Source organism: Larimichthys crocea, chromosome XXIV, assembly GCF_000972845.2.
Source record: "Larimichthys crocea isolate SSNF chromosome XXIV, L_crocea_2.0, whole genome shotgun sequence".
Lineage (NCBI taxonomy): Eukaryota > Metazoa > Chordata > Actinopteri > Sciaenidae > Larimichthys > Larimichthys crocea.
Window position 1 is genome coordinate 16,318,781 of NC_040034.1, and position 22,852 is coordinate 16,341,632.

The 22,852-nt window shown below is 42.4% G+C and overlaps 1 protein-coding gene across 5 annotated transcripts in view; it reads right to left on the reverse strand.

The window, feature by feature from the left end:
- The window catches only part of kiaa1109 (KIAA1109 ortholog), a 64,549-nt gene that overhangs the window by 38,751 nt on the left and 2,946 nt on the right, over nucleotides 1–22,852 (reverse strand). For all 5 annotated transcript variants that reach the window (XM_019262714.2, XM_019262719.2, XM_019262718.2 and 2 more), the window contains exons 3-37: nucleotides 21,743–21,859; nucleotides 20,369–20,447; nucleotides 20,217–20,281; nucleotides 19,777–19,951; nucleotides 19,267–19,348; nucleotides 18,918–19,111; nucleotides 17,852–17,931; nucleotides 17,482–17,632; nucleotides 16,949–17,105; nucleotides 16,434–16,512; nucleotides 14,249–14,340; nucleotides 13,958–14,075; nucleotides 13,679–13,834; nucleotides 12,980–13,077; nucleotides 12,587–12,771; nucleotides 11,591–11,697; nucleotides 11,249–11,481; nucleotides 10,853–11,071; nucleotides 10,428–10,565; nucleotides 9,651–9,827; nucleotides 9,225–9,353; nucleotides 8,537–8,656; nucleotides 8,108–8,439; nucleotides 6,534–6,784; nucleotides 5,976–6,213; nucleotides 5,300–5,791; nucleotides 3,555–3,828; nucleotides 3,310–3,447; nucleotides 3,124–3,194; nucleotides 2,821–2,994; nucleotides 2,153–2,273; nucleotides 1,730–1,879; nucleotides 995–1,122; nucleotides 546–748; nucleotides 67–267 (exon numbers count right to left, since the gene is read on the reverse strand). In XM_019262714.2, the coding sequence (XP_019118259.2) occupies nucleotides 67–267; nucleotides 546–748; nucleotides 995–1,122; nucleotides 1,730–1,879; nucleotides 2,153–2,273; nucleotides 2,821–2,994; nucleotides 3,124–3,194; nucleotides 3,310–3,447; nucleotides 3,555–3,828; nucleotides 5,300–5,791; nucleotides 5,976–6,213; nucleotides 6,534–6,784; nucleotides 8,108–8,439; nucleotides 8,537–8,656; nucleotides 9,225–9,353; nucleotides 9,651–9,827; nucleotides 10,428–10,565; nucleotides 10,853–11,071; nucleotides 11,249–11,481; nucleotides 11,591–11,697; nucleotides 12,587–12,771; nucleotides 12,980–13,077; nucleotides 13,679–13,834; nucleotides 13,958–14,075; nucleotides 14,249–14,340; nucleotides 16,434–16,512; nucleotides 16,949–17,105; nucleotides 17,482–17,632; nucleotides 17,852–17,931; nucleotides 18,918–19,111; nucleotides 19,267–19,348; nucleotides 19,777–19,951; nucleotides 20,217–20,281; nucleotides 20,369–20,447; nucleotides 21,743–21,859 (5,724 nt within the window). The remainder of the gene's footprint in view (nucleotides 1–66; nucleotides 268–545; nucleotides 749–994; nucleotides 1,123–1,729; nucleotides 1,880–2,152; nucleotides 2,274–2,820; nucleotides 2,995–3,123; nucleotides 3,195–3,309; nucleotides 3,448–3,554; nucleotides 3,829–5,299; nucleotides 5,792–5,975; nucleotides 6,214–6,533; nucleotides 6,785–8,107; nucleotides 8,440–8,536; nucleotides 8,657–9,224; nucleotides 9,354–9,650; nucleotides 9,828–10,427; nucleotides 10,566–10,852; nucleotides 11,072–11,248; nucleotides 11,482–11,590; nucleotides 11,698–12,586; nucleotides 12,772–12,979; nucleotides 13,078–13,678; nucleotides 13,835–13,957; nucleotides 14,076–14,248; nucleotides 14,341–16,433; nucleotides 16,513–16,948; nucleotides 17,106–17,481; nucleotides 17,633–17,851; nucleotides 17,932–18,917; nucleotides 19,112–19,266; nucleotides 19,349–19,776; nucleotides 19,952–20,216; nucleotides 20,282–20,368; nucleotides 20,448–21,742; nucleotides 21,860–22,852) is intronic.

Genomic DNA, 22,852 nt, shown 5'->3' on the forward strand with positions numbered 1-22,852 from the left:
TTCTTTCATATACTTATGTCTCAATAAAAGCTATGAGTCCTGCTCAAAGAGTTTGGGATGTTTTACCTTTAACTGTGAGGTTCTCGATACCACATTCAAACATGATCCAGCCCCATTTCTCTAGAGAAGCAGTGGAACGGCTGAGATCGCCTGCAGTGGCCTGGGCATCGGTTTCATCCACCAGTGAAAACTCCTCCAGTTCCTCCAGGCCAAACAGCACTTTGGACTTCTCAAAAGGGATTGCTGTGATGGCACATGTGCCAATGTCTACAAAAAGAAAAGAAACAACACAACTTTTTGCAATTAGGAAGAGCCAAATATCTGAAAAAAGCATTTTTAAAATAACCTTAGGATACACAAAAAGTCAAAAGGTCTAAATAGTTTTGCTTCATACTGTAGGTCAAGTAAAGGCACCTTTGCACCCTGTCTGGGGACAACTCATGCAGCATATTAACATAGAGGTTGCAGGTCATATAAAAGGTCAGTTAAATGCTTCAAAAAGTGGCACAGGGGATCAAAACAGGCTGTTGTTCCCCTGAACCGACCTGTGGAGTCGAGGCCTCGCAGCTGGCTGTGAATGCGGTGGACGTTGAGCCTGGCAGCGATCTCTTTGCCTTTCTCGATGCCGGCGTTGGATCGCAGTGAGCCAGAAGACTGCGGCTGCATCTTGGTGGCTGAGGCATACTTCTCCAACATGACTGAAGGTCTGCCATGTTCTGTGGTGTTGGGTGTCTCCTCTACAATACCCCTGAAAGAAGGAGAAAGAATCTGTGTTTGCGTTTGAGCTCTGCTGCTGTTGTGGAGTCAGAGAAATAAGATTTGTTGATTCTGTATAAAATCTAAATGAGTCCTAATTTCACCCAAACAACCACAATCAAATGTGCCAACGTGCATTTCATCTTCATATCTAAGCAGATTTGCCCTGAGCGCTTATACTCCAAAAAGCTTAGTCACTGTACACAAACACTGACATGAGGAGCAGGCGATGCGTTACCTGTTCATCCTGAACTGGGTGGCAATCCTGTCGAAGCACAGCGCCACGAGAGACACATGTGTGACGCACTTGTTGGAGCAAGACGGTGACCCCTCCTCTACAGAAGCCTGCAGGAGGCAAAGGTTCACCTGCGAGAAGAGAAAAACAAAATATAAACAGACGCTAAATCGACCTGAAGTGAACTCCACTACGCTGTAAAATATTGTTGTTAAAAAAAAAATAGCTGATGCTATGGATATAAATAATTGTGCTTTCTCACAAGAAGCTCTTTGGAAAGACAAATTATTGCTCCACAGGGATGAATACAGGTAAGCAGGTAAGTCATACTGTGTGTGTGAGGATATTTTCCCCAAAAGTAAGATTTTTTATGATTTCTCTATATGAAGATATATAGAGGGCAATAGAAAAATCAATACTGCAACACTAACAACAATGTATTATGGATCCAGTCTAACTTTCTGTGTAAACAGACTTTAACTTCCATTCAGTGGAATGAAAAAAGAATCTTAAATGGTTCCAGACAGCACAGGCTACATTTCGTAGGCGGAAAGCTTAATAATTTGATAAACTATCATCATCCTACATAATAATATGTGTGCTGTATATTCATTGTTGAAATGTTAAGTGATCTAGAGCAAAGCTATTGATTCTGTGCTGGCTCTTAGGCCTTCCTTGGTCAGACCACAGTCTGAGGAACGCTGCCGGCCTCTCATTATTTGGGGTCATGGCCGTTACCTTGGGGATGGAGACGTTGGCTTGCAGGCCCTTGATTTTCACATTATCTGGTTTGACAGACAGGTCTGTTTGACCATGGGAGATGTTGAGGGAGCCAGGGGTCGTGCCCTCCGTCTTGGACAGCTTGTGCTCCTGCTTGCCTGTTTGGCTCTGTGCAGATCCAGATCCAAAACAGTAGGACATCAGTCAGTGGGTTTAAAAGAAAAAAGCCACAATCGTGACGCTCAAAGCATTTAGAAAAGAAACACTTATTTCATACTGTTGATAAATAGTTGACACATTCGACACCATCACAAGAACATCTTTTCCTTCGTCAAACTCTGATTAATCAGCTGTGAGACAGCATTCAAAAACACCTATGGTGATGAATAAATATTAACAAATCAAACTATATTAATCTGCTCTGTGCATTGTTATACTTACGGACTCAGTGACTGTGGACTTGCTGATCTGATAGGCTTCGTTGAGGACTTTCCCATGCAGGTCATCTAGAATGGCTGCAGGATGTCGGATACTGGCAAAGTGGACCATGGATTCAATATACCTGAAAGACGACAAACAGATAGATAGTTGTCATAAAAAAAAAAGATATTTGTAAAGCACTTAACAAACCATAGCTGACTCAGAAATCAAACTTTCCATGTAGAATCAAGTTCAAGTATAATTCGACCTTGTAGCTACAGTAACCTCCACGCTGCACTAGCCAAGAGCTAAGTGCCTGTAAGACCACTGTAAAGCCAGCACAATTAGACTCTGGCAAACTGAAAGATTCACACTGGTGAACGACAGAAAGCGAGGCCAGACACTGAAACACTGTCAACAGACTTTCAGATCCACGATGCAATGTGCAATGGGATTAAATTGGCTTAAGGTCAAATCTTAGCTTCAGGCTAAAAGAAAGACTTAACTAAGAGTCTATAGTGTGAGAAAGTTTTTTAAATTTATTTTCCTCATGAAATATTTCAAACGGAGACTGAAAACCTGACGTGAAGGGAGATGTGAGTCAATAAAGCAGCGAGACAAGCAGACCAAAGACAAACAACACACAGATTTAAACAAAACAAAAACAACATGAAGGATTTAGTTACTACCTGTCAAGAGACTCGGCCACAAGAGGCGTGAGGACCACATTGATGGCTCCCTTCACCTCCACGATGGCAGTGGTCCTGGTCTGAGCTAAGGGCTGCTCCAGAGTCCAGTCATCTGTTGTTGTGTCCTCATCTGTGTTCTCCATGGCTCTCTTATCCAGCGGGGTATATGGCGTACTATAGATGAACAAAGAGACCGTCTAAGATCATACTTTTTTTTTTATCAATAATACAAAGCACAGCATCGGGTGCTACTTAAAAAGGACAGTGTGAAGCTATACAAGTACACAAAGAAGGATGAGATACCTGTTGTTCTCTCCCATCAGCTGAACTCCCCTGTCCAGTAGAGAGCTGGCTGAGAGGCCTTGCTTTATCACCTGTAACACACAAAAGAAAAAGTCACACCTCCAAATGGGTCTACTGTGTGTATTATGGATACACACAAACCATTTAACCATTTAAAAACAGCCAAAGACAGGAAGTCACAAACACCTTAAAGCTGGGGACAGAGAGCTGGTCAAAGGAGGCGGAGCTCTCCTCGCTGGTGGGTGTGTCCAAATCTAGGGGGCGGTGCAGAGAAGACTTGGAGGTCCTCTTATTAGTGGGCTGCTTGACAGACCAATTTGAGACCTGGCAGAGGTGCAGAAAAGTGTTTTAATTGGACAAATAAATTATCACAGTGAATAATAAACCTACTTGCTAATACGCAGCATTTCCACACGTATAACGAACTTCACCTGGTAGTGGGCTAGGTAGCTCTGGTAGCATGCCATGACGTGGGGCTGGCGGGTCACAGGGCCGGGTTCAGCCGTCTTTTCCGCCTCCACCGAGCTCTCCTCCTCCATGGCGAGGGCTGAGACGAAGGAGGCCTGGGAAGTGTGGCTGGGCAGGGGTTGCGGAGGCAGAGGTGGCAGCATCGGGGGCAGGGGTAGGGGACGTGGCTCTGTGATCAGCTCCCCATTGAGAACGTAGGTGAGAGGACCTTCAACGCTGTGGTAGATGGAGCTCCGGCTGGAGAAGTAAGTACAAGAAAATGCTGTTTGGAGGCAAATGGCCTTTTGTTGCACTTGGATGTCACTCCTGTTACAGTCAAACAAACCCTTGAAATCGTTCTGCTTCATAATTTAGCCTCACACGTTTATACAACAGCAGTGATGTCAACAATGTCGACATTAACCAGGTGTTGAACAGTATGTCAAACAGAATCTGTTGCATCTCTTTTCTGAATAAAGTTTTGTGCTCTGTTGAGATTCAGCTTTGTGTTTCCACAGGCTTGTGCCTTTCATGAGACTGAATTGATTCTGTCTGTTTGTGTGTGGGGGCTGTATCAATCAAAAAAAGCGTGCTGGAATCAATGCAAGAACATTTTGGGGGGTAATAGAAAAATGACAAGGTGGTTGCAGAACAAGACTGAAATCCAATTTGCACAAATACACCAGCCGGTAAGTGGCTGCCCATGGATCAAACATCTCATTTGCTACAGCCAGTCTAGTTCACATCCGTCCTTGCATGACCGTATCAAAGTAATAAATGAAAGCTGCGACGTGTTTAGCTCCGTGACGAGTTGCGTAACGCCATGAGATGCAAAACTTGTCAGGAATCAAAACATTAAAATGTCATAACACTGTTAATGTTTTCCTGTACATTGTGCCAAAAATGTACAAACATTGTAAAGATGTCAGTGTGAGTCGTCAGAAGTTATTTGATGAAATAGTTTACTGCCTGTTTTTCATTCCAATGTGCAGAGGTTCTAGCGTGCAGCGTCTCTATTTACAGAAATGTCAAAAATGCAATAAAAATGTTTCATTAGTGTGTAATCACCTGAAAATAATGATTTTTTTTTTTGTTACTTTAGAATGAGTCTTTCATATCTACAGACACCACGGGTCCAGTCCAAAATGTTCAACCACGATGTTTCTACATCTGGCTCAAGATAGGGTCGTTCATGTTTTTCCACACATTTCCTCAGCCACCCTGGTTTGTCTTTCGCACCCTTTAAAACCATGTGAATATATTTCATAAAATCTTGGAAACTCACATGATAATAACCTAAAACATTTTGTACCCACAAAGAGGAACTGACAAATTGGGGGAAAAATCTAATTGCTGCATTCATCATGACCTTGAAATTATAAATCAAAACTTCTTCAGAACGGTCCTTTTAACATTATTTAAAAGGGGAACGTCTCAAGCAAGGTCAGAACTTGCTAAATGGGTCATTAATTCATCTGCTCTTACAGATGAGAAATGAGAGACGCTTTGATGTTACTGAGAGCCATGAGCTGTCTAGACTCAACGATCACCTTAATCCCATTCTTAACCTTGCACTTCGTCTGACCATCTTCCAAGTCCTGTTTTAGATCTCCCTTAAAGAAACAAACTATTTAACTTTGAGAACTTTTGTGAGTTGAACTGGAGCGGCGTGCCCCTTGCGGAATAATATTGGAGTACCAAAGTACAGTATATCATCATCTAAGCTAACCTGTAGTTCTCCATGTGATACGGAGGCTGCTGTGGCTGCTGCATCTGCTGCCTCCTCTTCTTTTTGCGCCCCGGGTACGTCCCTGGACCCTCATCGGCACTGCTGATTGGCTCAAAGTCCTCAGTGGCAGAGAAGTAGGCCTCGCTGTCGGCCACGGACATGCTGGAGTCTGCAGAGCGGTACTGATGGAAGGTGTTGGAGTCTGCTGAAGGCGTGAAGGGAAATGAGCCATAGCTCCTGCGCTGACGTGGCGAATCCAGGACGTTCTCGTCGCTGCGGGAAACCTCGCTGCTGAACTGGACACCTCCAGACAAAACTGGTGGAGGCTTGTCGTTAAAGACGGCAGCCGACAGGCTTTTGGTGCTGCCCAGTCGACCTGATTGCACAGAGGACTGACGCTTGAGAGGGGAGCACAGGGGTGAGCGTACTGAGGAGCGGTCCTGGGAGCTGTTGGGTGAGACGGGCGAGACCTCTGGGACCTCCCCTAGGGTGCTGCACAGACAGAGGAGAAAATAAGTGATTACACCCTGGCTTGTTCTGCCTTTTAGTTATTCCTACATGCTCTGACCTCTTATATTTATGTATGTGGGTTTTTTTCTAATGTTAAAATACATCACATAATGTTACAGTAAACATAGTATGTAGACAACAGACTGTCAGTCTGGCTGTTACTCACTCTGCTGGGCTTTTGCCATTCATGGGGAGCATACGCTCCTCTGTGCTTGGCGAGGGAGTGTCCCTCTCTCCGGCCAGCAGGGGCAACGCGGCACTGGAGGAACTATTTTCTTCAGAGGAAGAGGCGGAGCTGTGGGAGCGTTGGGGCACCTGGAGACTGAGGTGTTGCTGACGTCTCTCAGGCAGCTCAGGGGGCAGGCACGGCGAGTGTGTGTCCGTCTTAAGTCCCACAACTCTCCCTGTGAAAAACACGCAATAAGTTTAGTAACTGCTATCACTTCCCACACATTTTTTTCCTGTATCAGATCGTTACATTCAGTATTTTACACTCCCTGCATACATTCTGTTTTATAGGAAGCTGGAGACACATAAAAGTTTAAAGATCATTGATTAGGCAGACAAGATAATAATAAAAGTCTCAATACATTACCATATAATACAATAAATTCTCATGTAATGAATTCCTAGATAAACAAAGACCTGCATTCTTACTCCCAGTTGCCCTGCAATGAGAGAGTAGCTGCTGTTTTAATAATAAATGAAACGTGCAAATCCATACCGTCCACTTTGGGTGTTTCCTTGGTAATAATCCACTCCCCAGGCTGTAGCAAAGACTGGCCGTAAGACATGTCTGACTCAGTGCTGGAAGAAGAGAACGCAGACGAGGACGAGGGCGTCAGCTCTTCAAGCTTAAAGAAGTCTAGGCCCATGTTGGTACCTCCAAAGAACCTGCAGCCTCCGAGGCAGCCACAGCGGTTCCTGCTGCGCTTGTTGCGAATGCCAGCCTCTTCTGGCCACAGGAACCAGAGTCTGAAGAGAAGAGGGTAAAGGGAGAGATGATGACATGATGAGGATTTGGGGGTAACGAGATCACTAAAAGAGTCAGACACTTCATGGCTCTAGCAACCTAGACCTATTTTACCATGTGTTGGGACTAGTGGGGACAATTTTTGCAATTGGTTCAGTATCAAGCCAGAGCTTCGAAGCTGCAAAAGCACTGTAATATGTCATTTTCAGTTAGTTTGTCACACAAACAAACTCATCTATCGAGGCAGCGACAGAAAAGAGTAGACAAACAACTGCTGCAATCTGCGATATAAAATTTGTTTTTCTTCCAATGGAGTCGGGTGGCTTTAACATAGAGATATACAGTAATGGCTGTTTCTGCTTAAACAAAACGGATCTTACTGTTGAACAAAAACATATATCTTTGTAGGGTCCTTTCCATAATGTTGTCAGACATTTGTAATAACTATCCGAGCCTGTCCGTGCCAAATACAAGCACTTTCAGTGAATGTACTTCGATGGTGCCCCCAAGGGTTACACATCGCAGCCTGTTTGTGACAGCTGGCTGCAGAACTCTCACTCGATACTGGACCAATTTCAGAAATGGTTGTCTCCATTAGTCACTTAGACAAAAATGAAGAAAAAAAAACAAACATTGGAAAATAAAAATCTAGGTTGAAAAATAACAACGTTTTCTTTTAAATTTTCCAGACCTTGGTTCTGCTTTGGCATACACTACATAAATCATGCATGTACAAACTTTACCATTTCTCATAACCCTCAGATATGAGCATTTAGCTAAACTAATAAGGAAGATCATGTCCAATTACAAGCCAGACAAGAACATCTGTACTGGTAATGGTTCCCTTCAGACCTTTAATGAGCTCTTGAATCATCATGTTAAATCTATCATCACAGTAGTCGGCCAATCTACCAGCTGATTATCACATGATGAGCAGCATCTTCATATATGACAGCAAAAGAATCAGCTCGTTTTGCTTAAATACATTTACATTACGAGCTGAATATCTTACATCAACTGTATCAATGAGTCATCATACAGAGGGGTGATAGAGCAAGTGAGTCATTTCCACTTTGAAAATAAGTTTCAGCATTGACATTTTTGTAAACATTAGAGGCTGCTGTTAGCTGTAAGCAAATTCACAAATGAAATAAAAGTATACCACAGTGGCCAATGATATACACAAGAAATGCCAAAATGTCAAAATGCTGCTCTGGGATAGCTGAAGGACAAATGGAGGAGTCTTTTCCTCCCACACGCTCAAAATGAAAAAGTGCTTGAAAGAGTAAACAACACAAGAGTGAACGAGAGTCTGAGTTTTCTACCTCTTGGTCTGGGCGTCGTGTAGCTCCAGGAAATGCCTCTGGACTTCACATTTGGCTGGGTGGTCAGCAGCCAGGGCAATGTCTGCTGTGATGAGGTTCAGGTTGACTGAACCTGCCTCCAGCCAGACAGAGCGTCGCAGCAAAGGGGGCTGACCGAGACCCAGCGGCTGACCCGGACCTTGCCCCTGTCCAGTTGGCTGTAGCCTGGTCGCCTCGGTGTGTTGCTGCTGTTCAATGTATTGCCGGATGTTTACGTCCTGCACCACGGCGCTGATGCCCTCTCCTACCGCCTGGTTGTGCAGGTTGCAGTTGGCTACGCGGACGATAGCCGTCTGGGGAGCGAGGAATTAAAAAAGGGAAAATTGATATTTCAGACATAAACAAATATTTAGTTAAAATACCAACACATAGATGGTTGTTGCTTTTTACCTTGACGTTAGCGGCACAGCCGTGCTCTACAATGAAGAGGTCAACTCCATCCATGGCCAGTCGGGTCATGGTGTACTTCAGCTCCTCTGATGTGCGGCAGTGACCTGGCAGGCAGCTCATCTGAAAGACAGCCATCATTCAGTCCCAATTAGACTTTCTGTGCTCGCAAGGAAACAAATCTTTGATTTAGTCTGGCTATGCTTTACATCTTGCTACATAACCTGCAGCCACAGCTGCTCAGTCGTCAAAAACTAATGAGAGTTCTCAGTTTTTAAAAATATCCTTGTTAGTATTCACTTACAAACAAGACATTTTGTGAAACAGACTCGTTTTCTCTTCATGTTACTTCGCACATCATGGTGTTGTCTGCTGTGAGTAGATCAATAGTTTTGTGTTCGAAGCTGGGTCAGCTGAGTCATGAATCATGCATCATTAGAGAAAAGGTTCACAGTGGTCTATTATGTTATCCTGTGCCATTTGTGCCATGTACTTTCTTGCTGGACAGTTCCGACCAGCATTCAAGTCTCGCGCAGAAGAAACAACAGCAGTAACGAGCTAATTAAACAGCTTCAAGCGTGAGATTCAGACACGCGCAGCTGCTAACTAGTTCAAAGCTGGACAGCTTTAGCAGAGAAGATGTGAGAAATGAGGCTCACACCTTGTGCGGCATTATACTGCCTGTTTGTACCTTGGCATCGCAGATGCGACGGTCAGCGCCGTGCTGGCAGATGACCGAGGGTTTGGGCTGTTCTAGCTGGAACTCTCGGGACACCCCATGGAAAAGGAAAGTCTCACCCCACTCTATCAAACTGGCCACCTGATAATCACAAACAGACACACACAGGCAGACACATTTGTGCTTTTAATATCAATAAATGCATTTACTGCAACTGCACAGAGTCAAAAATGTGTAACAGTCATTGCGAAGGTGGGCAAAGCAGAGGGAATACATTAAAGCTGGGTTATTTTTGGAGGGAATTATATTGAACAAACGAGTGAGCTTTAGAAAACATGACTTGAAAAGTAGTCACATGATGATAATCTAAAGCTGTAAACATTTATCCCTTCCACATTCCAAACCACTCTTTTACTTAAGCCAAACAAACATACGTACCTGTGGAACAGAGACCCTGCCTGTCAGCCCCCCAGCCTGCATGTCGATGAGCCAGGCGTACTCCAGCGTGTCGCTGCCCAGTGGGAGGCCCTGAGCGGAGAACATGGCATGGGCCCTCATCTGTAGGCCTGACAGACTCAGGTGACCATCCCTCAAAACCCCATCTGCTGTGGGACGCTGTGGACATCGAACAACAGTCAAATATTTCTACTCTCATACTTCACTGGGTAACAAACCGAAAGTGAACAACATGAGGGACATTTCAGCTTCAAATAAAGTGAAATTCATTTCATTGTATCCCTGCAAGTGCCATAAAAAGAGAGCTTCTAGTGTCACTTGAGGAGTGAGATGAGGGTTACACATTCTTTGTCAGGGATTAGGGAAAGATATTCAACTCACGGCTAAAGCTTAGAAACCCTGCGCGGTTGTACAATATGCAGGTGCTTATGCAAACATGGCTGGTGAAAAGCACATTTTAAATTATGCTTTATTTATGGTGCTTCGTAAAGACTGAATCACCCCGATAAAGAAAAGAGTTGTTTGTGTATGAATTATTTAACCTCTTCACAACACAGTTTCAGAATCACACTGTCTTGATTACCCTTTGTAATTAGAACGATGAATGCTGAGCACGACATGTCACTTTTGTTTTATTGTTGTTACATTTTCTTGTGCGCTGCTTGACATAAACATCTTTTTCTCAAGCGGTTTCCTATAAAGATCTAAAGCGACTGCACCGAAATATTCATATCAGGCTAGTGTAGCTGCGTTCCGGACCTGGTAGTTGTCACTGATGAAGATGTGAATGGGAGACAGGAGCAGCTGAAGCATCGTCTCCTTGTAACCCTTTTTCATCTCAAAACACAGACGCTCCAGGAAGCCGGACGGACCTTCGGGACCCTCGCTGCTGCAGTGCTGGAGGCAAGGAGAAACAGTGAGTAAACATGTGGACTCATGCATCAAGCTGTTTTCATACACATGCATCAACTCAATGGGGGTAAATAAAGTAGACTTAATGATACATACAACAAATATATATATTTTTGTCTTCTATGTCTGTACTGCACATTTTTATCATTTTTATTTCACCCTACTGATGTAATACATTAAGAATCATCTTTAATGCACTTCTCTCTCTCTCTCTCTTGCTCTTTTCTTCTCAAACCAAATCATTACATAGACTTGGCAGTCATCTGTTTTACCATTGGCAGTCGGCCATGGACTTTGTAGAGGTTGATGTACACGGTGATGTCCCAGGGGCGCAGGTCCAGCGGATGGATGTCTGAGGTTTCCTTCTGTTCGCTGTCTTCCATTCCAAGAGGAGACCAACCGAGGCCCGAGGAGGTGGAGGTGGACAACACAGGGCTGGATACTGCCTCCTCAAAGTCTGTGTACATGTCGTCCTCACCAAAGTAGTTTTCCTGTAGCGACAGAGGAAAGGAAGGTTAGAAAAATGAGCCGTTTAGCCTTCTAATTGATTCGTTAACACAAATTAGTTTGTGGTGGTTTCATTATCATCCAAAAACTTTAGCATCCCCACTATTAAATTAAACTACCGAGTGAAAAATGGTGCCACGGTGACTCGAGCGTTTCTGTACCTTAATGGAGATCAGTGCTCGGAGCAAAGGTCCGTAGAGGATGATTTGAGAGTCTGGCGACATTTCCATCTCCACGTGAAGTCTGTCGGGAGGCAGCTCTGAGGGGTCAGTGGGCATGCGGCTGTGGGCAGCTGAGGCAGACGTGGAGGTGTAGCGCGGTTGGGCATTGTGAGGTGCCGAGGAGTGTTCTGGAGGACGTAGAGCTGACAGCATCGATTCCTCCATCTCTGACACTTCAGACACAAATCACATCATGCACTGTAGGTAAGATGATGTTTCTTCCACAGTCGACAGTGGTGTGATTAGCTGTAGAGCAAACTGATACTAAAGAAGTACGCTTACACGACTGCTTGAGTTGCTCATCGGCCTTCTGCGGATAAATAGGGTGCCAGGTGTAGTCAATGATGAGCAAGAAGTTGGGCACACTCCAGCAATCCACCCAGCCGGCTCTGATGTAAGGGAAAAAAAAAAAAACATGCACGCTCAGTACACAGTCAAAATGCTTAGTCTATCATCATTTGAAGTGGATTTTCCAGTTATCATTTGCTTTATGAACCGAGGATCGAGGACATAAAGTCGAGGCGAATACACGGCAAATGGGTTGCGCCTGATTTCTCTGCAGCACAGAGTGCAGCGGTCCAGACAGAATTCGATCGTAACCTCCCAGGGGGGTAAGTGGGTCTCACAGTGCTACATCAGTGTAGTCTGGCTCTGAGCTATACATAATAAATGATCTAGATGTTGTTTATGTTGAGATATTATGTACTAGTGCGCACAATGCATGTGCTAATCAACTAGCACAAGTTCTCCAGCAGCTTTATGAACTTTGATGAACCTGCGGGGTGGTGCTTATGTGGAAATATGCTCTGGGCACAAAAGAAATGCAGACTAAGATGGATGCAGAACAGTAGAAAAAGACTGGTATGGCACCACTGGTGCACGCTCTAAGAAAAAGAGTCTATACCTCCTATCTTTATCTCAAGCAAGGGATAACTCAACATTTAAAAAAATTAGTTAAAAACTTTTATACAATTGAGGGTGCCAAATAGAACTGACACAGCACAATTCAATCTGTCAAAACAGCCCTAATAATCAGGCTATTACACTTCACCTAAAACCAACAGAAACAGTAACTATCAAGCCAACAAAGCTTACAAAGTGACAGTAAGTGGTACATTTGCATAAAATTACCACCTACTACCTCCGCAACATTTCTTTCCTACCAAGCATTGATATTGATGTGAGTCAGCGTTACATCGATGAATCATCCTGCTCTTTGCTAACACGCTCATTTTTTTGCCCACAACTATAGAGAAATAATTCCCAGGTTTAACTCACTCTGCGTGGGTGATGTTCCTCCAGCGGGACTTGCCAGGCTTGGGAGGGGGAGCACCTTGGTTCTCCCCCTGCATGAACATGTCCGGGGGCAGTTTGACGTTCTGGTAGTCTTTGGCCAGCGTGAGGAGGGGATAGCGGCTCGGGTGGCACTCTGGCAGGGACAGTCGCATGTCTGTGTCCTCTGCCTGAGGAGGACGGAACACATATACGATACATGAACGGCACCCGCGCATATTCATGGTTGGTGTCAAAGACTAGAGAATACATCTGAATTGCAAAAATCGACATCTAACAAATACTAAAAACACGCTGCGTATGCGGCAATATGTCTGGAATGAAAAACGTTTTTCCTGATTTTCTGAACAAATCAAATTCACTTAAAGCATGACTCACCTTTAAGCTGAAGCGGGTATGGCAGGTGGTTGGAACAAACTCATTGAAAGGCAAAGTGAAGTCTATATTGAGCGTCTCACCGCATGCTGCCAGGTAAACTACAGAAGATCAATAATGCAATTGATTAGTCTGCCCTGCTCTGGGATTAAGTGAAGTATATATTGTACAAGATATAATGATTTTATAGTATCCTGTCATGGACATCAGCTTCCAGAGGCATTAAGTTATCTATTGCTTTCATGGCTGGATGTGGGTATTTTCTATTAGTGTTCTTGCACTTACTTGTTAGATCAACTTGCTGTGAATATAATTAGTCAAGAATTTTTTACATTCACATCACCACAGAATCATCTGTACGTGTGTCTCAAATGAGCCTGTGATTTGTGGTCTGACTCATGTTTGCATATGAAGATGAGATTCAAGATGCAGAAAATGAAACATCTGCCTCAAGAATTGAATGTTTAGTGATTTGATCTTACACCTTTGTCTTACTCACTGAAAATCATTATTGACTGTATAAAGTAACTGCTGTCAAAAAATATGCATATGTATTTAATTTTTAGTGAAACTTTTAGTCATAATAAATACACTTTCTGTGTAAAAACAATTCATCTTTTTTATTCAAAGTAGGAAACTTTTCATTTAGTATGAACTTTCTGCTTCTTAAGTTATTTACATCCGGAAGATCATCTTTCGTACCATTCTCTTGCTGCTTGGTGGAGCAATCGATCCAGTTGTGCTGGTTTGCTGCCCAGATCATCTCAAACTGGTGGAAAAGGATCTTGAACTTCCAGGAATACGGCACAAAGGAGTAGATGTCTGGGGCGCTGTCACTCGCCCAGTCCTGGATCAAATCTAAAAAAGAAAAAGAAAGAACGAACAGTGAGTGAAAGAAATGGAAAGTTTTACCATCCTATATTTCACTCTAACAAAGCTAAGCATTAACTGCTCTGACAAGGTGTGTGCTGAACGACTCACCAGTGAAGAAGTTTTTCTGAGCGTAGATGAAGTGGTACGTCGCCTTGTACACCTCAATCTCACACTGCCACGATTGAGGCATGTTCCACACCCGAGGGTAGCTGGCTATCACGTGGAACTGAGGGAACAGAACACGATTTCACTAATGGCGGAGCACTTACTATGTATGTGCATTTCAAATCTGATTTGCAACTTGTCTTTGCATCTGTAAGTCAGCAGAGAAGTGATTTTTCTAAATTTCTGTCCAATACGTCAACTGAAAAGCTTCTTGTGTAATTGCCAGCTACTCACCGCCAGCATCTCAGCCTCCAGAAGAGTCCTGTACAGCATGCTGCTGGTGGTGTCCACATGAAGCAGCTGGCCTTTGATGGTGGGAGAGTAGCCTGAGGGCAGAGGAGAGAGACAGAGCAGCAGAGCTATCAGTTCTCAGAACCCAGAGCTAGGGCGAAGTTCTTGTAAATAATGTCATTTACCAGCAAAACTTGAAAAGCTACTTATGTTAACTGCATTTCAGGGGGCAGAGGAGAGAATTGACTGATGACTGCCAAATATTATCAGCTCAGTGTGATCAATTATTACACATATCTCACAAACTATCAGTGCTGAGACTGTTGATGTTCCCTGAGGTCAGCAGTTTTATTCTGGACATGACTTTGAATTGAATTTCTGATAGTTTAACTTCATCTTTTATCTGTATTACTGAATAATGGAGGATAAACTTCAGTATTGAATTTAAGCTCACCTAACCTATGTGGTGTGGAGAGTGTTACACTTACACAACATATATTGCATTTTATCTAAAAGCGCTTTTCTAGATACTCATAGACACTGTACATAAAAAATGCAAAGGGCTCTCATGTAGTAAACTTTAGTCACAGCTTGCAGAGATGTGTTTGTGATTTTGCAGAAACTTTAAAGTAAGACGTTTCCTCTGGTACACAGTTCAGTAATAGTACTTCAGCATGATCCCTTGATGATGTCTTGGAACTTCTTTTAGTTCTGTGCCAATGATGACATGAGGTTCCCTTCGTCTCTGCCAATACTGGATGTTTTCAACGCCATTTTACAAACAATTTGAGATGATCTGATGTGTGTGTAACATTTACAGTACGGTATAAATGTAAAATATTAATACAATAATAATGACGTGTTAAATAATGTGCTCTATATATCTGAAGTAAGAAAAATGTAGTTTAGAGCTCTTACCTTACCTGAATTAAGGTTCTAAGAACAGAGGGTAGTGCCCGCTGTACAGATTGTATAGCCAACAGAAATAATTTGAGATCTGTGATTGTGGCATATATAAATAAAATCTGACTGAAGCCAGTCATTAAATAGATTCTGTCTTAGTAATGAGCAGGACTTTACTTATGTGTCTGAATTCAGCTCAACCCCCCCAATCTGATCCTAGTGCTGAATTATTGTTATGCAGCCCTGACTGTCCCTGCTATGAATCAGACTTAGCTCTCTATGCAAACAGATTATTTAAGGCTCAACCTTATTGGAAAGATTGTTTTTGTTTTTTTATTGATTTGATAGTGACAGGTGAAGAGGCGAACAGACAGTGGGGAGAGAGAGGAGCATGGTGGGAATCGAACCCGTAATTACTGTGACCATGTGGCATGCATGATGTAACATTCAACTACAGAGTCGCTCTAAAACGCTGATTTTTAACAATAAATTATCATTTTTGCATCAAACTTCTCCAAAGACTTTCTCCATTTATTTTGATTTATTGTTGTCACACTCTGCAGTTCACAGTCCGTACTCACAAAATTCTTTATTAAAGTAAATTGACCTTGGTAACAGGGCTAATATTCTGTTGTGGTGATTTCAATGACCATTCATCAGTTATAATAACTGAAAGCAACTGCAATATACACATATAAACATAATTTCCACAATGTTGAATTCACGTTGGGCTCACTATGGCAACAGCACAAACAAGAGGTGAACACAACACTGACATAACATCTTCGTAAACCAGCAGTTACGGAGCAAAATGATCATTCAATTGGAGCCGTGTCTGACTCCTGAGGGAAATATCTGGCTGCTAAATGCTCCACTGTGTTTACCAGCTAGTCTCTAACTGTGTCTATCTGCTGTGGTGCTGAACAGGTTGTGTACAGACGGATAAATGATGAACGCTCTGAAAAGGCGAGGGGAGCTGTGGCATCAGGTGATAACTGTGAATGACCCTACACAATTTTCCTACATGATATATTTCACTGGAAAATAGAGAAAGATCCAATTATACTGTGTCCAGCTTAAGGCACATTAATTCTCAACATTCATATATATATTTCTGGCTTAGTTCAGCCATTAACCAGTGCGACAGCTGATCATCAAATGATGGGAAATCTGTTGATGTGAGTTTCTATCTGTCCTGAAGGCAGTGGGACCTTTGCTGTGGCAGCTGATTGAAGTTCTGACATTTTGACATTTTAGTATAGTGATATTTCAAACAGACACTCACCGTTCTCTCCTACAGTCATGGGGATGTTGACTTCCAGGTAAGAGCCTGCTCCTACATTCACATGGATTGCATTGGTTTCCTAGTAACAGAGATGAAGATAGAGCATGGGGGGGTGACAAAGAGAGAGCAAACCAAAAAGTCATACATGCTGTCAAATTATTAGAGAGACTGCCTTAAAAATACAAGAAAGTCGCCTAAATTGAACAAAAATATGCTGAAAAGATGTAACAAAATGGCAATCTTCAGTGACGAGCCTTTTCATGTTTTTATTCAACACGCATTTATGTTGATATTTAGTATGCACTTCACGTGCTTAGCTTTGTGAGAATTCCTGCACTGCTCGAGGAGGCAAATTTGAAAAAGCATAAAACATGAACCAATATCAGCAGCTAAAACATGGTGAGCCATAAAGGCAAAGACAAGGGGAGCAGCAGGGGGAGGAATAAAGATCACAGAGATTACAAAGAAAGAAAGGGGGGAGACAGAGAGAGAGAGAGAGAGAGAGAGAGAGTCACCCTGTTTTTGGTAAAAAGCAGATCGATGGTGGCGTCAGCAATGATGTTCATGCGGAGCTCGAACGCCTGGATCTGCCTGGGTTTTCCTGGCTGGGCGACCTCGGTCACTTTCATGGCCTGGTAGTCAGCCGGCAGGAAGAACTTCCACAGACAGTCCCTGAGAAAAGTAAGAGTTTATGCAAATGAAAGATGAAATCTGTAAAGCCCGAAGCTTTACAAGTTTGAGCTGTTTGAAGACTCACTTGACCAAAACAGCATTCATCTTACATCTACTACATTTACATCTGTATTGATATGCTGTGCGGTTATGCAAAAGACATAAGAACAGTGCTATGTTTTCCAAATTAGTGTCATTCACCAATTTGAAATGCGAACCACATTTGTGCCACTTGTTTGATGTCAATAAATTCCACTGTTTGTGTAATATGTGTAGTATGCGCAGCACCGTGGCGGGACTTACAAGAGATTTTGTGCTTAAATTCTTTAATGAAACTTTGATGAAGTTTGTGTGTTCGTGCCTCATCATTACTCACCTCTGACGATCTGCCCATGGACCGTAGTTGAAGTCAGTCCCTTTTCCACAAACAATGTCCAGACCCCAGCACGGAGGCAGATCCTGAAGCTTATCGCCCTCGCTGCACGTCTCTGCCTCCTCCCCGCTCTCCTGCTCCACAGGGACCAGACCTGCACACACACACAAACACGCATTTCAAGCTCTAGAAGACGGTGACAACAAATGCTGAACAAAAAGATAAAAGTGGACAAAAAAAACAAAAAAAAAACCTTGCAGGCAATCTTGAAACTAATTTTTCTAACAGCCATAAAGTGTAGAGGAGGAAAAGAATGTCCCAATTATAAACATTTGTACATCATCTGTCTGTGTTCGAGTGTGTGTGAGCTTACCAGGTTCATCCTGGTAATAGTAGATGTCAACATCATTGGACTGCATGACCACAAAGCCTTCACCCATCAGTCTGGGAGGTCTGGATGAGAAATCCACAAAGTTTAGAGTCAAAGTACAGATTTTATGTAGAGGTTATGAACTCTGCAGCCTGGTCTTGTCACAGCAGGTTGGCAGGTACCTAAAAGGCTCCAAAGCATGAATTAAACATTCAGTCGATACTGTCGCTCGATTCTTGCACGAAGACACTTAGTTTCATAAATGCAGCGGCTTTCATCTCACTGGAAGTAAAAAAAAAAAAAAGCTTTAAGACAAGTAAAGGTCTACTGGAGGTTGAAATCATTGATGGCAACAACAGCCTCTGTGGACGCCAAGTTTTTTTTATTGAGAGTGACTCTCGCGGAGGGCTAACGGAATTTACTCTGTGTCATTTCATTTGGCTGAAGTACAGATAACGGTTTATGGTATCCTCACTTATGATGCAGTACATTTAAAGCTGCCAGGTAACAACAATTAGAGGAGAAAAAAAGAGGCCTGATTCAAATATTCTGCCAAGTTTTTGTTACTAAATCTTTCAATAGCTAAATCCAACCATCTATTCCTACACTCAACCGAAAAGCAGGGTCATCAGTTAAATGGCAAGTGGCTGAATGTACAAAAAAGAAAATGTTATTTGAAATTTACTCATCACAAATGTGGCACAAAAAGCTACACTTCTGTTTTAATCTTCTGTCTTCTGCCTTTCTTTCAGATTCACACACATTGCATATCGCAGTGCAGATTGCAGTGCACAGCATTATCAATTTTAAACTGTATAATGAATTTTGTGGTTATTATTTTTCCAGGCAAGAGATTTATCTCGAAAAATGTTTTCAGGCAAAACAGTTTTAGTCGTGACAACAATTTGACAAGAAAAATTATGTTATGTTAATTTTCACAAAGTGCTTTGAATAAATAAGTACCAAGAAGTCTGCAGAGGAATTTTACACCTGAATTTAAACTTCTTTGGGGTGATGTTACTGCAACTTAAATTCAAATTAAAAATAAGTACAATTTTTCTTTACTTACTCATCATTCTGCATGCCAAGGTAGCGCGGACTGGGAACCAGCATGACGCGCACATTCTCCAGCGAGCCTTTGACGATGTGCATGTACTGGTCCAGGTGGCTGGATGGAGGCTTGGTGGCGTACGTCAGGAAGGCATCCTCAAAGTTCACGCACAGAGTTTGGGGGAGGCAGTGGTTACCAAAAGCCAGACGGCCCTACAAGAGAGCAAGCAAAAACATGTAATAAAGGAAGGCCCAAAACACTTCAGAGACGTTCTGTTGTAGTCATTTCTAAAAAAGAATTGTGCTTCCTTTCTTCAGGCCATTGACCAAATCCCATAAATGTTTTGTTGAATTTCTGAGGTACTTACAGTGCTGATGTTAACTTTGATGACAGGAATGAGGGAGCGCCAAGATGACGTGGGGTCCTGACTCTCTGCTTTGATGTTCACACTATAAAAAGACCAAAAGACATTCAGTCAATTTAATATATTTCCAGTCAGTACATTTAATCTGGTTGTCAGTACGGAATCACAATAGCTCTCCTCTGTGCCGACACTTCCAATGCATGTGGTGATAAGGGAGCGCGCCCATGTGCAGCTTTTTCTTGCCTGTCATCTAATCTTTATTCATCAGTCATCTGTGATGGAAAATTGCTGATTCCTTTTTTTTGGCAGTTTTGTTCACCGCTCAAACTTGTGGATCAGGCGATTTACCAAATGTCGTTTTTATATCATCATAAGGTGAGACAGCTACATAAGTAAGATATTGTCGGTACTCAGCAATGAGGAGTTTCTATTAAAATTGAATTTTTTGAAAGTAACTTCAACTCAGCAAAGTTAGAGAAGTTTGATTTTCCCAGAGGCCTCGGTCACACCTACCTATCTAGGGTCTTGTTTCTGTCCTCTCGTCCCTTCTCCTCATCTTTCTTGGGTGTTAAGAGTGTGGGCTCCAGCCCGAAGGTCTCCTGCAGTCGGGCATAGAGGTCAGTCCGGTTGTAGACGTGAAATTCAAAGCCGTTGACCGTCACGTAAAGCCTGGTCTCTGCCTTGGGGTCTGACGGAAAGACACAGAGAAGAAACTCACAACTCCTGTTGATGTTTCCCTTCCATGACTGGTTCACTTAGAAAGCTGCTACACTTTGAACAGACTGAAGAACTTTATACTGTTCTACAAAGTTGAAATATATTAAAAAATACTAACAAATAAACTTTTGCCAAGACTATAAATCCAAGCAAAGCTTATTTAAGCTACATTTATCTTCAGCATTAGCATAATTACAAGCTGCTAAACTATGTAAACACATATCCACTCTTCTCACCATGCTGTTTCTGTTTTGGGTTATACATTTTCCACCAACGAAATATGAGGAAGCCATCCTGTATCCTGTAACACAGAAGAGAAACATAACCGATAAGCAAGCCGTGCGATCAAAGAGGAAGAGGAGGAGAGATGCAGCACGGGTCAGGTTACCTGATCGACATGTCTTGGTTGATGTAGTAGACGTCTCTGAACATGACTTTCCCCGACAGCACAGAGAAGGAGAAGGAGCCTGTGGTGGGGTCAGATACATTGTATGTTACACAGACATAAAAGTATAATATTTACATAACATATGAAGCTATATAAACGTTAGGGATTTGATCACAATGATCTGAATCCTAGCCAACAAAGCAGCTAATTAAAATGGATAAACAAAGGATGTAATTAGTCGGTTGTACAAGCTGTGGTGGAAATAAACAGTCTGGATGTTGCTAGGATATTTAATCTCTCTGTCTCCCTCTTATCCTTTAGAAAAAAAATATAATCTTAATTAGGATCTAATTGTACAATAAGTAGGTCAGAGTCTGTCACTGAGAGAGAGAAATGAGCAAGAAAACTGAACATGATCTTCCACCATTAATCCTTTTTGGCTCACATCATCTTCTTGTGTTTCACTCATTTCACGCAGAGAGCGTCAGCGCCTGTGCTGTTCAAGCCGAGTGGCGTCAACCCAGCTGACACTTCCTCATGTCTGTGATATTTTTTGACTTTTTCCTCTGACTGGCGGAGGACAGGATGTGTACGCTTGATTTGTTATGAAGGTTCTGCTCTGGTGCTGTGCTCTGTTTATACAATTATTAAGTAAAAAAGCTTTTTGTGAATGCTGCCCCTACACACGAAAACAACCTCTGTTAGAGCCCTGAATCAATTCAAGAAAGACAAAAACCAATACAATTTTAAAAATAGATAAGCAGGCACACTGGGTGACTGCTCATTTTGTAGCGACACAAGTTGCCAAAGACTTGTTAACTAAGTCATGCCTTCCTCATCAAATCTTAATGTTGCCGTGGCAATCATTCTCGCACTTCCCGTTTGCTCAAAGTCAGCTTGTTGCGGGTTTCTTTCAAACACACTCTGGTGTGAATTTGCCAATTCGCCTGATAAAATATTCGACACAAACACGTCTCTTCACAAAGTAGGCATCACTCTGGGTTTTTTGATTAGAGTGTATGGTATTTAGGGCTGCATCACGGAGCAGATGCACCTGCCAAAATCTGCTCTTTAGTCAAGAAACTGATGCTTTCTTGGTAGAAACAAATCACTTGCTAAAAAGTAATGACACATTTACGCGTGGATTTATGGCCTCAAGGTGCTGTAGAAATTAAGTTTCGTGTCATTTATGGAGAGAAATTCAATCTGGTGTTGGTTGCAGTTTGCTGTTGAGACTCAATGGAGATAATCACTGAGAGAAGCCAGCTCATCATGAAATATTCAGCAGACTGGGTTAACGCCTTGAACTCGAGGCTTCGGCAGCGCTCCATCTCGCTATTCATCACAGTGTGACAGAGCTCCTGATGCACACACCAATATGAATGTAGCCATCCTTGTAGAGTCTGTTGATGATGAGGGTGAGGATGAGGCCAATGTTGCGGGAGTTGTAATAAGTTAAATAGATGATCCATCCACAGGACAGAATGGTGGCTGAAAGGGAAAAACACAACGTGATCAACAACATTTGTGGTTTCTGATGCTAGTACTTGAGTTGTTTACATCAGGTATTTTTCATTTTGTGACTCTAACAATAAGTGTACATTCAGACAGCGTCGGGCGCTGAGGCAATTCGCCGCAGGGTTGTGTGTTTGTGTGTGTGTCTACGTCTCTCGACTAGCGTTTGCTCTCTCCCTCTGTCTGTCTGTCAAACCGTCGGACACAAACCAAAGGGATCTTCTTCATGTCGTTATTTTGCAGCGTTAACAGGCACAGATTTAGAAGCTGGGTACACGAAATAATTAAATCCAGCTAACTGTGGCCCAGATACTATTTTTTCTGACATGACACAGAGGAATATACCAAGGCAGATGGAAATAATATAGTAACTCTTACTTATTCTTTCTTATGTGGGCTGATGGCTGAGTTAAGCACTAAACCTTTGTTTTTATTTTACCCAAAGAGTGTTTGGGGACAGAATGTTTTTTCTGTTTCATTCTGTGAGACACGCAATATTGCTGGCCTTACAGAGAGCCGCACCTGGACCGAGCAAGAACTGGAAACAATCATTTGTCATAGTTAAATTTAATGAAATCTTAATACAGTCTAAATTAAAAGCAAACACTAATTAAAATCTTTCATGAAATGAGATCTTTAACACTTTCGGGAATATTACAGAGTTTTATCATACTTTATACCGTGCAGCTCAATGCAGCAAACCTCAGTTTACCTAAGATAACTGCATGAATCAAAAGAACTTATTATGAGCTGATATTGAAACAATTTGTCATGCTTACTATATTATCGAATGTGCCAAATGAGCAACTGCTCTGGCCCTGACATTGAATTTTTCCTCATCATATTTTTAACGAGTATGAAAGAAGGTAATTAACATTTGTGTAGAGAACTTCATCAAAATCTGGACTGAATTAATATTATCACTCCTCCAAATAGTCAACATTCGTACCTGTAGAGATAACATGTCAC